Raw genomic sequence first — 17,389 nt, forward strand, 5'->3', positions numbered from 1 at the left:
TGGTCTTTATCATATTTTATCACCCTTAGCAGAATTTTTTTACATGCTACGGTTTACTATTTGAAGACAGGTGGTCTCAATGTGCGGTGCCATTTTAATAATTTTTAACAACATTTTTGCCGTGGTCTGCTGTAAGTTATTAGATGTTGTAGTGAGACTGTCCTTCCACTAGAGGACACAGGTTTAAAGCCATTCATTCTACTGGGGTCTCCTTAAGGAAGACACAAAAGGTTTTCCAGCTCCTGTAATTAGGGGTCCAACCCCAAGAAGCTGGGATCGATGCTGATCCAGCAGAGCTGGGTTCCCTTTTGAAACTGCTAAGATTTTTTATTATTCCGTCTATAAAAGTCAAACTGCAGCCTACACCGTGCAAGTTATGCAAGTGAAACTTTCAGGGGTGGTAAAGAGTGCGACACATAACTGGGAAAGGAACAATTACACACATCCACCAGCACGGGGCGCTATCAAAATAAGAATGGGTTTTACCCTAGAACTCAAATCTTACATTCAAAAACCTTATATCCACAAGTTACCTGAATGGAGCTGAATCTCTTATTATAGGCCAAATTTCTGCCTAGACTTTCGTAACAGTAGAATCACGATTTATATATATATATATATTTACCTTCTCCTAGGCTGTGCGTCCGATCTGCATGAAACTTGGCACATAAGATCTGCCGACCGACCTGACACAAAGTGATCAAAAGAATTTTGGTCCGTTCAGAAATGCTGAATTACGTACAAACAAATGTGTGTAGCTAGCTACAAAAACAAACATTGGCCATTAGGGGGCGCTATTATCAACGTAGATGCGTTTTGCCCAATAACTAATGTAAATGGGAAATTTGCAATTTCTCTGCCACAGTAATTGCCATCAACGTAAAACTTTAGGTTATTGTTCTACATGCCACTCCGAGGCTTTGAACCAAATATGGCGAAAATCGGCCATTGGGGGTGATACAATCAACTTAGGCGTTTTGGCCAATAACTCAATGCATGTAAATGGGAAATTTGCAATTGTAATTTACTACAGACCTTGCATTTCCTAACGTTTTCCTCAGCCCCGTCGCGCTTTGGGTACTGCTTTCACGGATGCCACGGTCTGCTGGGGTCGACTCTGAACTGCTTACAGTTCTACTTTGGTTGTTGATCTTGCAGTCTAATTTTCCTAATACATGTAGATACATTCTTTTTGATTTTTTTCATTCTAAGATAATACAATAATACAAAATTGGTCGCTTTAACCCATCTTCCCGGTCTTTTTCAGCTCTTATATTTGCTTGTAATTTATTTATTTATTAAAGAAAGAAATTGGTTTGTGTTGCTCCCATGTACCTTTAATTTAAAGAGATTATTGCCCTTCGTTCAAGGTCTTTGTGCATCCGTTTGTTAGTGGCAAGAGACAAGCATCAAAATTAAAGCATCATGTAAATAGAGACTAAAAGACTGTTATTTACTGGATACTGTAGCCTACTCTCCATTGTCAAACTGCTCAGTAAAGGGTGCATTCACCTGCCCTGCAAATTTCATTGCAAATGATATTGTACGTGGTCAGTCTGTCGGTCTCTGTGCTAGCAGTCCTTATACAAACAGTGTGTTACACAATGGAAAATAATACAATACATCCCATGGGTTACTTCATGGACCTTGTGGTGCCTCATCCTTTGATATTTTCACCTCTTGGGGAGAAATGTTCTGAGCCTCACATCCACCTGTTACATAAATATATTGTAGCAATATAGCCTGCGGTCTGAGGTGGAAACTCCACTGTTCTATTCCCATCCTGCTTTCTCAGAAACATCAAACATCCATCTGCAGCTTCAGAAAGATGAGCCATATCCCTCTCTCTATGAATAGGCTTACGTAATTCTTTTAAATGTACTATAAAATTGATAAAAGAACTTTGCAAGTTCTGCTCATTGCTAAAGCAGATTTTGGCTGAGGTTTGTAGAGTGTGAGTAAGAAGGTAACGAATCAGTTTAGGGCAACATGTATGTTATGTAAGTAGCCTAATGTAATTCCTGTACCACCTGAGAGCACCAGGGAAGTCTTAATGGTTCTCGAACCAGAGTGGGACAGAGTTCGAGTTTGATAACATTTCCTCCTCCTTTTGTTTTGTGAACACTCTGTATCTGTTCTTTGTAGACACCACACCTAAAAACCCAGCTGTGCAATAGAATAAGAAACAGTATACTGTATAGTATATATTCTAAAGCAAGTATGTAGTGCAGTGCTGTCTCTAGTCCCTGTTTGTGCCTCTCATTAATTAACATTACTGTACATTCAGGACATCTGTTTTCTGAAAAATAAATAACTGCCAATTGTTGAAAAAGCCAGATTGTTTTAACAACACTGAAATACCTCCAGTTGTTCTGAAGACTCTTCTAATCACCTGGATGAAAAATAAATATTGATATATGTCCATGGTCTTTTTGTACAACTCAAGAAAGCCATGAGAATTAACATTATTTTGTTAAATATAAAATAATAGAAAGTATCAATAAAGACAAATGAAACTGATAATACTTTATATTAGACATGGGGCAGAAACACGATTAGTTTCCTCTGTAGCACTGTGATTGAGGCAGCCCACCAGACATAACTCCTGGTGAGGCCTAAACCTGAAACCTCCACATTATAGGGATCTATATTAGCATACATGTCTCACTGCCCACTTAACGTATGCAATGTGTATGATAGCTTGAACCATATTATTCATCTCTCAGAACCACACACACACACACACACACACCCACATACGACTATTTTTTGCATGTCGAATGTTTCTTTGGTGCCGTTTTATCTTAGACAGTATCTACATACATAGATCTCTATTATTACATACACTACTTCTCTTGCACTTATCATATAAATACAAAGCATAAGACTCCAGTGGATTGCTAATGTTATTGCAGAAAAATACCTCAAAGGAATAGACACAAGATCAACTTTTTTTACTTAATAGGAAAAAAACATGTAAATCTGTGCAGGTTCTCAGATTGACTGGGAGCTTATTCCATTACTAAATGGTTTTAAAAAAAAAAAACAGATTCTGCAACGGTGGAGTCTCGTTTATGAATGCTACAATCTCCCCTTGACCTTGAAACTCTGCTTATTTTGTTAGAGCTTAGGTCATATTATTAGCAAATGTAAATATATCCCATATCACTGTCACACTGATGACATCCAGTTCTATGTCTGACTAGTGACTACCATTAAGAACTGAACGGCTAACAACTTTTTACAGCTTTAACACAAATAAGACTACTCATTGTTTCAGATAGAGTTTGCTCAGTGTTTGGGGTTCCTTTTTTTCAGCTGTACAGTCTTCTATCAGACATTTCTGTGTTATATGTAATCATGCTATGTATCATCCCGACTAGACTACTGCCATTCTCTTTTCACATGCCTCTGCAAGTCGTCCCTGGACCGTCTACAAGTGGTCCAGAATGCTGCTGCAAGGCTGTTGACCAGATCCAGCAGGATGACTCCCAATCACTCCCATCTTATCCTCTTTACATTGGCTTACCAACAAGTTCAGGATTCATTTTAAGGTTCTTGTTCTGACATACAGAACCCAGCATGGTCAGGCACCTGTGTACTTATCTGACCTGCTCCATTCTTATATCATCAGTAGATCACTTAGGTCTTCTGACCAGGCCTTACTGGTAGTCCCTCGCGCTCGACTAAAAACAAAAGGTAACCGTGCCTTTGAAGTGGTGGCTCCGAGACTGTGGAACGCCCTTCCTGTCAGAATAAAAGTGTCACTATCTATAAATATCAACACACATTAAGCCCCCTTCGGAAATACTCAGATGACCCTGTTCATGGAGGTGTAAACAAGGATTAAAATAATGTAAACTTCATCAAGCCAACATGGCCTTGCTAAAAGGGCCACTTACTCCATCCATGAATATAGACTAGTTTCTGCTTGGTGGCTTCTTGTTCTAGACACTTGGAGTGATCACATTGTAAAACACATTGTAGATATATCCATGTTATGATCAGTGTGTGGTATGAGTTTATTAACTGATCCAGTTATAACATTCTTGCTCAAGAGTATTTGTGTGTGTTTTACTGTTTTTCACTTAGCCTACTTTACATTTTTACTGGTGGTCAGTGTTTTGTATTTCTGACAATTTTTTTTTTTATTACATGCCTTGTGCTGTTCTTGGGCTGCCTATGATTTGTTGAGCTAAAGACAAATTTTACACTGCAGGACAATACATTTGTATTCTATTCTGATGTCTACACAAGGACAGTTACATACTGGGGTCATTTCAGTTGTAGCACCATGCCATAACCATCTTCTTCTTTTTTCATCTCAAAATACAGATATGGACTTTGGCTTAGCTTGCTGTGCAACTATGCAATTAAAATCAATTAGTAAATTAATAGGCTATGTGTTTGCCAGAAGCAAAGGATGACCTCCTCACCTCTGTATAAAGTGCCAGCTTTTGTTCTCTCATGAGTGGGCAGGGGTAATCTCTGCACATTCCAGATTCTTGACAGGTGGCAAATTTCAGGCTGCATCACGCTGGGAGCTGCTGGATCAGATACTGCAGGCAGAGAACGACAAATATACCACACTATCACTGTAGGTTAATCACCCAAACTGATTGGACTAATGTGCGTGAGTGAATGGGGCAGAGAAAGAATAGGCGTTTGTTGCAGCAATTATATATGTCATATTTGTAAATGTCTGTTGCAATGATCAAAATCAATTAAGAGACAATAAGCCACACCCTCTCCATAATATTAGCTCTTGGATTTACGCACCATATTATAACGCATTGGCAGACTATATTGCCATTTTTGCGCGATTCCTTTATGCCAAAACCTAGAGTAACAATCTCAGGTTTACTTTTTATGAAGTAGCCTAGGCTACAAGTGGTGAAATCTACAGCGAACAGCGCAGATATCGGGGGGGAGGGGGTGCAAAGGAGGCGGACCTATCGCGACCCCCACAGATGAGCTTCGGTTTACAATGCCGACCATTTCTCAAAGCGCATTTTGTAGACGCTGGCTTAAAGAGCGAATGTGCGTAAAAGCCCACGAAGGAAACACGCAAGGAGAAAGACATTCTGACCATTACATGTATTCCTACTCATCACAGGAATTAACTTGAAAGCTTCGTTACAAGCACCTTTGGTAAGACTGAACAAATCTAATTATTTAAAGAGAAAAACATTGTTTTGCTTGCAGATCATGATGCCGCTGTGTTTGACACGTTTGCATGTAACTTGGAATGGTTGAGGCTTGTGAAGTAGTAGCCTACTTTAAAATATAGGATATAGTAGGATGTCCCCCAATAACACAGGATTGTAGCCGTGGGGTATACCAAATGACTATTTGGAGCCTATATGATCACATGGCATATGGCTTTGTCTCCTATTGAGGGAGTGATCAATAAAGAAAGAGTAGCCTAGTAGGTTTGGTCCTCCTCCAGTGAGCGCCAGATGTCAGGACCATGTGCCTCAAAGAGTCAGTGACAGCTTTTCCATATTGTCTGTGCGACTCGTGTTCCATTTTTAATCTTTCTCAAAATACATGTCGGATCAGCCTGTAGGTTAAGGTCGCCTTGCAACAGGTAAAACAAAAAGCTGGATTACCCTACATGGCCAATGTGTGACTCCCAAGCAGATATTACTTTTGTTTGGTGAAAGTGTTGCGCAAATGTTTCCTAGTTTCAGTTTGTGTTATTTTAAATTTTTTACTTTTTCTGCAGTTTACTCAGCCTACACTCACCTTGGTGGTGTCCAAGCCACATGGCATCGAGTAAACGCAAAACCAATTTAATTTTCCTCCTACCACCAACACCATATCCGAGCCAAACTAATAGCGCATTTCTAGATAACAGCCCACACAGTCTGCGGCAGGACATGAGTAATATAGACATCTTTAACAACCAGTAGCAGTCTTTTAAAGCACTTCGCCTTTGTTTTTGTCTGCTAAATATACCCATGTGGAGGAAGTGCGCCCTGTGTGGAAAGTAAATGCTGCACATTATCAGTGTTTGCTGAGTAAGTCTATTACATGTGATATGTGTTGTTATTCCGTGCCTGATTAAAAAAAAAATGGCTTAGAAAATGTGTTAGCTCTACATTCTTCCTTGAGTGTGAGAGACAGTGTGTGATCCAAAGCTATGATTTTCTTTGAGAAGTGTTCAGAATGATGAATGGTGTCTAGTCTAGTTTCTGAAGTAGGTCTACCATCTGCTACAATATGACATGAATAGCTTATTTATTTTTTCAGGTAAAACGATTATTTATTCAACAGAAAATGAATCCACATTTTTTTCTCAATTGATCATAATTTTCCAATCAAAACATCCAAATATGGGCGCCCGGATAGCTCAGTTGGTAGAGTGGGTACCCATATGCAGAGGATTACTCCTCGACGCAGCGGTCTGGGTTCGACTCCAACCTGCGGCCCTTTGCTGCATGTCATTCCCCTTCTCTCCCCTTTCATATCTTCTGCTGTCCTATCAGAATAAAGGCTGAAAATGCCCACAAAATAATCTTCAAAAAAAACATCCAAATATATCTCAGTGGCAGCTTTTCAACTGTGAGGATTTGCTGATTTTCTTGAGGATTCTTCTTTTCTTATGTGACAGCAAACTGTAATAAATAATTGGGTTTTAGACTCTTGGTCAGATAAAAAACACGTGACATGAGATGTCACTTTTAGGATTAGGAAATTGATATGGCTTTTTTTTTTTTTTACAATTGTAAAGGCGTTTATTGACCAGTATATTAATTCAATATTCAAGCAAATATTCAAATGATGAATAGATAATCAGATAATGGAAGTGATTGTTAGTTGCAGCCCTTTTTATTTTTATTCAGTCAGGCTTACATTCTCTCGCTATGCGTTGTGAAACAAGGCTCCTAAATGCAGGTGTTGAGTGGTCATCATGGGAAAACTGTGGTTGTACTGGTGAGAACATATATCTTTACCAATATAAGAATAATTTCACTTACCAACTGTATTAACAGATTCTGGGATACAGAAGAGGAGGATCCGGAGAAGTTCTTTCTTTGTTCAAGGTAGGGTATGTTTTTGACTTTGACCCCTATCTAAACACCAACACCCTATATGGGTTTTCATGCTGGGTTCATCACGAGAATGAACAGATAAGCTTGCCTGTGGTCAGTGACCCCACCAAGAGGCTGAGAGTTTGAGGAGGTCGGCAGGTGTGCGGCGTGTGGAGGCCGATTTTTATTTTTTATTTTTTATCCATGCATTATGCAGCCAGCTGTTCTCCTCTGTCACACTGAGGAGACCTGTGAATATCTGCCGTGTCAGACAGGTTATTATTATCTTTGTCATGGGGCTCATAATCTGTGGGCAGAACCTGACCATATCATGTGCTGTTGTCTATTTATATTGAAGTCATTAGAAAGTCCTTTGTTGATGTTGTGTATTCAAACGGATACATTGCATATATTCATTTAATGAATTAAATGTTCCCTGCAGGCCATTTGATTTTAAAGATTGTCTTTTTGGAAATTGTCCTAACACAGCTTATGTTTTGTTCATCAGTTTATGAGAAAGTTCAAACGGAAATGTGTTTATCTTGTGGCTCAGTCAGTCCTGAGGGTGTTTTTAGATTTAATTAACAATGTTGTTGTGAAATTATTAACAACATACCTTTTTTCACAGCAGACATTTTAATTTGTCATAGTAGGAAAAGCACAGCTGAAAATGATAACCTTAACGATGGCTCAATTCCATCAAGTGTCCCAGTAAGCTATTTCAGTGAGTCAGTATGCACAATACCAGGGCCTCTCCTAAGTGGAATGCAGCCATCATTAATGGTTTTGAATAGGGCTGGGCGATATGGAGAAAATCAGATATCAAGATATTCTTGACCAAACACCTCGATATCGATATTGCGGCGATATTCTAGGGTTGACAATTGGGGCTTTAACAAAATATCTTCACACTTAGATTTTAGATAATCATCAGTAATGTGGACATAATGTCTAAGTGGGAAAAAAGGCAAATAATAGAACAGCTAGAACAGTCTGGTAAGTTCAGAAAAGTACATCACTTTACTGTAATGCAGCCTTTAAAACCAGTAAAAGACAACACTTATGTCATATCCCAATATTACGATATCTAGTCTCATATCACAATATTGATATAATATCGATATATTGCCCAGCCCTAGTTTTGAATACACCTGTGCTTTTCCTACTATGAGGTCTCAACATGTCTGCCGTGAAAAAGGTCTATAGCAACATATCAAAATGGGAATCATCTGTGTTGAGTGCTCAAGTGTAAGAGCAGCCTGAAATGCCCACCTGTTGTATAATTACTCTGAACCTCCTGCTTCCAGCTGTTGGTTACCAAGCTGTTTCTAAGAAAAGTGCCCTGCAGCTTGTCAACACGTACTTTTGATTAATAGAAGTTAACTGATTCCTTATGTAACTGACAAGGGGCGTATTTTTAAGTATTGATTCAAACACAGCTTCTTCTTCATACTTCAGTATGCCCCTTCGCTTTACTTTATTTTCAAATAAATGGATAGAGACGATATTTGTTGCCATTGTTACACTGAAACATATTTTAACACACACTGAAACACATGTTATTTGGTATTTAATACATTTGATAAACTTTCTTGTAATGGCCATCGTTGCCATCAGCTATAACATATTACCCATCATCTTTATTGTAGAAACTGCAGACACCAGCACATAATGGCAATTATCAACAATAGAGCTACTTCATCTCTACTTTATTTTTATGTTCAGGGGATGGACACAATACCTAGAACACCTTTTAAAATAATGCAGTCCATTTGAATTGCCAGCCAGCCTGCAGTTGCAGTGTGTCAAAAATGAACATCACAAGGTTCACAAAGACAGGACATATAACAGCGTCACTTTAGTTCTAGTACACACACACACACACACACACACACACACACACACACACACACACACACACACACACACACACACACACACACACACACACACACACACACACACACACACACACACACACACACACACACACACACACACACACACACACACACACAGTCATTCTTTTATGTCGGCTAAAATATTCCAACAATTTGGTGGTGTCTTTTGTTGAGCTAGACATGGAAATTAAATGAATTTGCTCCAGTGTCCTCTTGAGGGATTTTCTGAAAAGCAATCCAAGAGGCAATTTTGGACAATATATTGCATCCATAAAAAGCTCTTTCCAACACCTGGTCAGATTGTATATCTGTGATATGACTCTGCTAGAACACACACACACACACACACACACACACACACACACACACACACACACACACACACACACACACACACACACACACACACACACACACACACACACTTTTGTTCATTTAATCTATACATGTTTAGCGTTAAAGGGTTGTAGTTTATGAGAAGTTGACCATAATGAAAGCAATCCCTTTAGCCCACTTTGCCACAGAATATGTGATTCAGGTGTTGGCCGATATCACAGGACATGAGCATGTGTTCCTCTGTCCCCAGCAGGCACGTGGCTGAGACGGGCTGGTGCTGCCAGGCGCTGTTGGCTGAACATCGTGCCTGTTCCTGATACACCACCACATGGGCACTCCTCATCTACATGTGCTCGCCCAATGCCACCCCCCCCCCCACACACTTGTCCCGTGCACGCCCTATTTTACGTCCAACACACATGAGAAGAGATAGGAAATCATTTTTCAAAGAGTAAAATTATTTATAAATAGCCATCCTCTCACATTAATGTTGAACAGATGGGAAAATCTAACAGCTAATCATTATTCACCCTCCCTCCTCACCTAAATCCAGTAACTCAAAATGGGACTTTCTGCTCTTATGCCCCTTTAGGGCCGATTAACAGCATAAATCACTATTGGCTGCTGGTTCTCAGCAGAAGAGGATATAGCAGTTTTCTTAGCCCAGAGGAGTTAATATGATGTGTTTTATTGATATAAAAAGCATGTTACTCACCAAAAGGTTAATGCAGATTTCAGCCGGAGAGTCACTCAGAAAACCAAGACATGGGCAGAGAGGTAGATTAAGCAATATCAAGTGTAATTGTTTATCCATAACATTTGCAGCTCTCAACAAACAATTAATTAATGTCCCCTCCTCTAAACTACAGTACCAAGTCTGTGTTGCTATTGTTCAACTGGTGCAAAAGAATCTAGCATATGTGCATAATCTAGTAAGTCGGACATTGAGCATCATACTAACTCTTCATCTAAGACACCAATATTTATATCGTTGAATCAAGCTCATCTTTTGTTTTCTTTTCGATGTATCCATAACTAAATTACACAAAAAGGATATTCTTAAGATGACCCAAACTGCTTTGAAAATCTGCAAACAGTATTCATTTTTTCAGTACCTAGCTTGCAGCACAACAATCACTTCGTAAACCACATCTGTTGAGTCTCTAACAAGCTGTCCTGGATCGTTTTAAGGGACACATTTATAGACACACATATGGCTAAACGGTCCAGCCTGCCATTTGCTAGATAAAATTACACAGCAGAAATAGTAGCAGCAATTTGTCTGTTTAAAGAACTTGTTTTGCGTACAGCTACCTGATATCAGACTTGGTCCGTAGAGGTCAGAAGGTTCTGCAGAGTTTCAGTTCTGTCAGTTGTGTTAATGCTGCTGATTCACTGTGACCTCCTGAGTGTGTGAAATATGCTAGATCACGATTCACATTGTTAGTGTTTTTGACTTAGATTTTGGAAATGGTAGTTGGCCTCGATTTACATTGTTGGTTGTTTACCTTTACTTTTACTGAGAACCGCAACAGATTGATGTGGCCTAACAGGTCTTTATCACACTTCTTAAAAGCCCAGAGAATGCCTGGTAATGCTTTATTTTATCAATGGAAAATACTAACTGGCTTATGCTAGCAATTAATTTTTATGAATTCATTAAAAGTCTACCAGTTAAGCATACTCTCTGTTTTCCATACGAGTACCCAATGACATATTTATTTCCAGGAAGCTTCTTGTGTGATGATTTTAGAAATGTGTTTGTGTGCCGTACTGTGTTATTCTTGTTTGCCTTGGATACTCAGCAGGCCTTCTCTGACTTCACAAAATTTGTATTTGAAATATAACAAAGATATTTGACCCTGTATAGAACCCTGATCTGACTGAGAGCAACAATCAAATCATTCCTATAGAAATATCCATTTGCAAAGGAAAAGTAAACTATATATACATTTTATTAGCAAAAAGAATACGGTTATATATATATATATATATATATATATATATATATATATATATATATATATATATATATATATATATATATATATATTCAAATCGTTCAAAGGCAAGGTTTTTCAAGGTTTTAGATATATATAATTTCCTGTGCTAAATACATGTGTATCCAGTTGAGCTTTTACATCCTCCTTCCTTCTAACTGGCTAGTTAAACTCAGGATATTGAAAGCATAAAAAACACCTGTAAACATTAACCGTAAACCTTAAAACCACACAATGGGGAAAAAAAACAATTTAGGTTATATTAGCATTACTGTCACCACCACTGACAAAAAGAAGTGTAGCAGTCTCCGATATGACACGTTCTACAAAAGGGTGTATTGTCAGGCAGACAAATGTACAGCACAAAACAGTGTTCATATAGGGGTGGAAAAACAGCAACATCACAAGGCTCCATAATGAGCCTCTTCTGTATTTACTGTAAATGTTAGTGGCTTCTGGATCATCTACTGTTTTCTGGTTGTTCATGCACAAAAACAGTGATTGGATTCTCCTGAAGGCCTCTCCCAACAGGCACATTCACATGCTTCATTTCAAAATGACACAAATGATACACATCACTTTCTTTCCTCTCAGTTTCTCTGAAAATTATCTATATCAAAGTCTGGTGTTGCAACAGAAAATATTGACATGGCATGACAGGGGCTTTTTACGTCTGTGGCTATGTATGGGACATGTTTACTTTGAGCAAGTGAAATGACTCACTAGATCAGGCAATGGAAGGTCTCACTGAGGTTAGATGATTGTTTTTACCTTTTAAATAGGATTTTTCTCCAGATTTTGATCTTAAGATTTTAGGAAACCATTCATTGATAGGCCTATATACCTGATTATTGTGTTTAGTGTTGTGTAGTGTGACTTTGTTGTGACTTTTTTTGTAGCTGCCGTGTCATGGTATCAATGGCCCCTTTTAACAGTACAGTGTGAATAGCAGTAATAGTTATCTTCTGGCTGAACACACACTGAACACAATTGAGCTGCTGTACATTTGTCACAGAGGATGCTACTAACAACACACTATTGTCCCTCTGAGTTAACACTGTGAAGTGGCAAAGAGGATTATTTATGTCACAGAGGGGGTCATGGGAGGCAATGACAAGTTATTAATAGTTCTTATTTTCCCAGAGAGATCTTATCTTTATAGTTTGCCAGTGATAGTTAATCGGTTGAGAAATACCTCTTTTTTCCTCAAACCAAACCCCATGCTCATTAAGGAAAGATATTGTTGAAATGTATGATTATAGTACTACGGTAATAACTGTTTTGCAAACCGCTTTCTCTGTAATTAGAGGCCTGTTGTTGTGAGTAATTTAGCATTTTGTTTGATCACATTGTGCTTATATTTGTCATAAAGACCACCGTGTTATAGTGTGACTTGCAAACACTAGCACTGAGAATCTGCAGGCTTGTGACATTAACTACACAAAGTACAAGAGCAAACAAAAGACCACAAAACTCAAACAGACCTTGACCTTTGACCGTGTAGTCTGGACTTTTGCTTTGCTCAATACTGAAGTTCTGGAAACTCCTCCAGCGTTTGATCTCTGCCTGTGCTCCTTTACAGCTACGTACCATTCATGTTGGTGTGTATTGCACAAGTTTCAGTGAACAAATAGAAATAAGTGAGAGAACGTGGTCAGGTCTCAAGTGTTGGAAGTCACTGTATCAACAGTAGAACTGCGTCATCGCTTCCCAGTTGTTGTACAGACAGATATTGAATATAAGGATTCATGACACCATTGTTCGCAGAACTTACAGAAAAGTCAGTACATGAACATGCTGATTGAGCTGATACACTACCATTGAAAATGAATTGGAAATAATTACAGCCATCAAAACTACATTGTATAAAGCAACATACCATAGTGGTATGGCTGAAGTTACATGCCTACCCTTTTTACAATACGTAATTTCTTTGGTGTCAAAAGTCAAAATGAACCAAAGTAATTGTATCCTTCCCACACTAATGTGAGTTTATAAGAGATTAGTAATATTTATTTATTTAATAGTTTAAGAGTCAAAAACGACACTTCTCTGCCTCATCAGGACTGTCAGGGTGTGATTTGATCAGATTGACAGTTGTGTGGAAACAGAAGCAATCAACCCCACAAGATACTGCTAAATCCGGATGGGTGCATGGAAATACGTGACATCAGCTTTTTCCAACCCAGTCCCGCCCACTTCAAACCAGTTAGAAGAGCAGAGACAAAACAAAACAAAATACACAAATCTTTCATGTGAAAAAAACAAAACCGTTTGAGCTTTGGCAGAAAACTGTGTTTACATGGGACCCCATGGAACATAGTAAGAAGCTGACTGAGAAAATATGTTTTCAGGGACTTTAAACATTCAAAGTGTGTTAGTTCATACTGCATCAACAAACTCACACACTGTATGTGATTCATGTGCATACTTCCTCTGCCCTAGATATTCAAGAAATTGAGTGACTAAAAAGCATCATCTTCATCGTACACATACAAGCCAAAACAAATCTGTTACAACTTGGATGATGGAACCTACTCAGTCAGAGATGAACATCTTATTCAACGGGAAAAGTCACGACCTCGGAGGTGACATGGGTGTGCCAATGAAGATGTTACCAGAGGAGGATCAGTGAGTGTTCTCCCTTTATTTTAAACGCAGATGAATGACTGCTCTTTGTCGCTTGCATGCTGTTAACGGCATTTTAACACAGCATGTGTCAAGCAATTCTTATACCTTTTGTCTTTCTGTATTAGTTATGCTTGTGTGAAAGTTAGGTACATACCTTTGTCCCTGCGATAAGAGTTTGCCATTAATATTGACCAGGATAGTGGATGTGGTGAGCAACATACAGTTTGACTGCATCATTTTCCCTTTTTTAAATGCATGTTGCTCGCCTGATCGGGTGGATCCTTTTACAGCAATGGCACACAGACAATCAGGTATGTCTGTGGAGATTTGTATGAAGGGTTTTTTAACCACCCATTTGTTTTAATGCATATAATAATATAATGCAATTTTAAACACTCTATACAGAGATAGAATGACAATTAATTAATGGTCATTAATTTGCCCCCTAGATTTGATGATCCTGATGGAGGACTGGAGAATGAGGAATTTTTGCCCAGTGAAGATGGAAAGAAACCTATACGCTTCACAGATGTAAGTCCAAGTTTACAAACATCACACAACACGGCGAGCATTATGTTTTCTAATTGGACATTTATTGTATGTTCTTATTTTTACCCCTCTCAGTTTGAAGGAAAGACATCTTTTGGCATGTCTGTCTTCAACCTGGGTAATGCTATTATGGGCAGTGGAATCCTGGGATTGGCGTATGCCATGGCCAACACTGGCATACTCCTCTTCTTGTAAGTAAATATGTGTTTATCAATTGGTGGCAATTAACAAAATATTTTTTCTATCTATCTATCTATCTATCTATCTATCTATCTATCTATCTATCTATCTATCTATCTATCTATCTATCTATCTATCTATCTATCTATCTATCTCTCAAACACAGGCAAAGTCACTACTTAATGGTTGTCAGTCAGTTTGTTAACATATCAATGTGTTTCTGTGGACTACTGAGAGTGGAGTCTGTTAAATGGTTTAATGCACTTGAAAGAGTGGTTAAAAAAAAAAAAAAAAGAAACAAACTATTTGCCAAAAATACTATGGAGTCCTGACACTCTCTAAGGTACTTTGTGAGGAATTACAGTTTTAGAAACTAGAAACTTTATTATTCGTCACATACAATACAGTATTAGGAGCAGTGGACAGCCACATGGCCATCCAGGGAACAACAGTGGCTTGCTCAAGGACACTTTGACATGTGGCCAGAGGAGCCGAGGATCGAATCGCCAATCTTGTGGTTGAGGGCCGACCCACTCTACCTCTGAGCCACAGCCACCCCAAGTTGAGGAATGGCTTGCTTTGGTCGTGCGATTAAGGGCAAGGGTGGTGCTGGTTACTTACAGGAGTGATTTAGTATCTGTCATGACACCTTGTAATATATCAAGTATCATGTATCATGTATCATGTATCATGTACCATGATATGCCCACCTCTCCTCATACCCTTTTTCTCAGGCTCCCATCCCCGCCCTTGCTGCCCCATACAGTAGGCTGCAGAACCCAGAAAGGCCACAGCCCAGAATAACCAAACCTCGAGACCCTGTGTGAGGCACATAGACTGTAAATGTAATGGATGTAGCATCAGTGACATCACAGATTTTTTTTTTTGTGGACTGCTGCTTTGAAGTTTGCAAAGTATGCTTTGGAGTTTGCATTTTTGGCCATCGCCATCTTGGTATTTTGAAACCAGAAGTGACCATATTTGCACAAGAGGGCAGAGCTGGGGAGGATGACGCAGCTAAGCTAGTGTCATGTACTGTATGATTTCAATGGCGCTGTGCTTAGCTAATAAACTCATTATTAAAGGGGTGATAGAATGATTATATAGGGTATTTCACACAGTTCCTTAAGGTCTCCTAATGGGGTATGTAACATTGGTTGGGCTGAAAATGGCCTGGTTGATATTTTATTGGCCCTTATGCGTCCCTGTGTTGTGGCCCTATTTGTAACAAGAGCTTTTCTTCCAAATATGGTATGCTCATGAATATTTAGATGAGCTGCACGCTGATTGGTTGAGCGAATCCCCATACACACACATTAGAGACGCGCGCTGATTGGTTGAGCGAATCCCAAATACACACACATTAGAGACACGACAGAATCTCATATTCCAGACACTGCAATGTTTCGTTATCAAATTCACTTCTGAGACTTTTTTATGTGAGAAATCAACTATATAAAGATCAAATATGGGCCTTTTTACGAAAATTGATGGCTAATTGCAAATTTGGTAAGACGTGTCAGACTTTAGGAGCTCCACACAGTCTGACGAGAAAGCGGCAGCCTGCTGGGCTCCATACCCAGGGCAAAGTCACCCTTTGTGGATTACTGCATTACCGGGGCTCGGCCGGCTGCCGGCATAACTATAATATATTTACAGTTTGAATTTCGTCACGACACTTATATTACAGCTACCCCAAGGTCTTACAAAGCTAACAAAAGCTAACAGTCCGATTTGAATTTAAGGCATTTTTATGAACTGAGGGGTCTTGTTAGGAGGGGCAGCTAGCTAGCTATATGTCCCATTCAATACAATGGGAAAATATTGCAGCTAGCTAGCTACACTTTTGGCGTAATTAGAGTATATTTACAGTTTGAATTTCGTCACACCACTTATGTAACATCTACCCAAAGGTCTTATAAAGCTAACAATGGTGTCAGATTTCAATTTAATAAATTTTTGTGAACACTAGGGGTTTCGTTAGCTGCAACTGTCCCTTCAATCCTATGTGTACAGATTGCGGCTAGTTAGCTTCATTTTCGGCGTAATTAGAGTATGTTTACAGTTTGAGATTCGTCACGCCACTTATATAACCTCTACCCCAAGGTCTAATAAAGCTAACAATGGTGACCGATTTCAATTTTATAAATTTTTGTGAATTTCAGAGGAATTCTAAGAGGAGGCTAGCTAGCTCTCATTGATAGAGCTCCATCCAGCCGCAGGCTCTATCAATGAGACTCGCGGACAAGAGGCATTTATTTCCCCGATCGTTTGTTTAAATAACTCAACACATTATAATTACACACATTATAAGATTAACTGGAAGCCGCGGTAAGAGATTGCTGGCGTAACAAGCTTGCTGACCGCAACAAGCTTGCTGACCGCAACAAGCTCGCTGACCGCAACAAGCTCGCTGACCGCGCTCTCACTCACACACACCGGCCATTTAGCAGGAAGAGGGGAGCTGCAGGCCCTGGAGCTCTGTCCAGGCAGCGGCGTTTGGTAGTCCGTTCACCCAAAAACAGTGACTTTGCGCGGGTATGGAGTGCTGTGGGCTGCCAGCCGTGACGGAGCTCCAAGTACCTCATAGCAGGCCGGGGTCTGTGAAGGAAGGCAGGCCAGGCGGCGAGGCAGCAACACAGGCCGCACCGGCCGCTGAACTCCGACACACAGTCGGACAAAATTTGCAATTAGACATACATTTTCATAAAAAGGCCCATATTTGACCTCTACACAGTTGATTTCTCGCATAAAA

At 39.4% G+C, this 17,389-nt stretch overlaps 1 protein-coding gene across 7 annotated transcripts in view; it reads left to right on the forward strand.

Annotated features, from left to right (window-relative positions):
* The first annotated feature begins 4,982 nt into the window (after positions 1–4,982).
* The window catches only part of slc38a3b (solute carrier family 38 member 3b), a 28,991-nt gene continuing 16,584 nt past the window's right edge, over positions 4,983–17,389 (forward strand). The window contains exons 1-7 of one of the 7 annotated variants that reach the window (XM_039797200.1): positions 4,984–5,151; positions 6,999–7,049; positions 9,525–9,623; positions 13,720–13,905; positions 14,196–14,216; positions 14,355–14,436; positions 14,530–14,645. In XM_039797200.1, the coding sequence (XP_039653134.1) occupies positions 13,799–13,905; positions 14,196–14,216; positions 14,355–14,436; positions 14,530–14,645 (326 nt within the window). In that variant the 5' untranslated portion in view covers positions 4,984–5,151; positions 6,999–7,049; positions 9,525–9,623; positions 13,720–13,798. The other 6 variants (XM_039797201.1, XM_039797198.1, XM_039797205.1 and 3 more) reach the window with 6 other exon arrangements.

Source organism: Perca fluviatilis, chromosome 4 (genome assembly GCF_010015445.1).
Source record: "Perca fluviatilis chromosome 4, GENO_Pfluv_1.0, whole genome shotgun sequence".
Taxonomy (NCBI): Eukaryota; Metazoa; Chordata; class Actinopteri; order Perciformes; family Percidae; genus Perca; species Perca fluviatilis.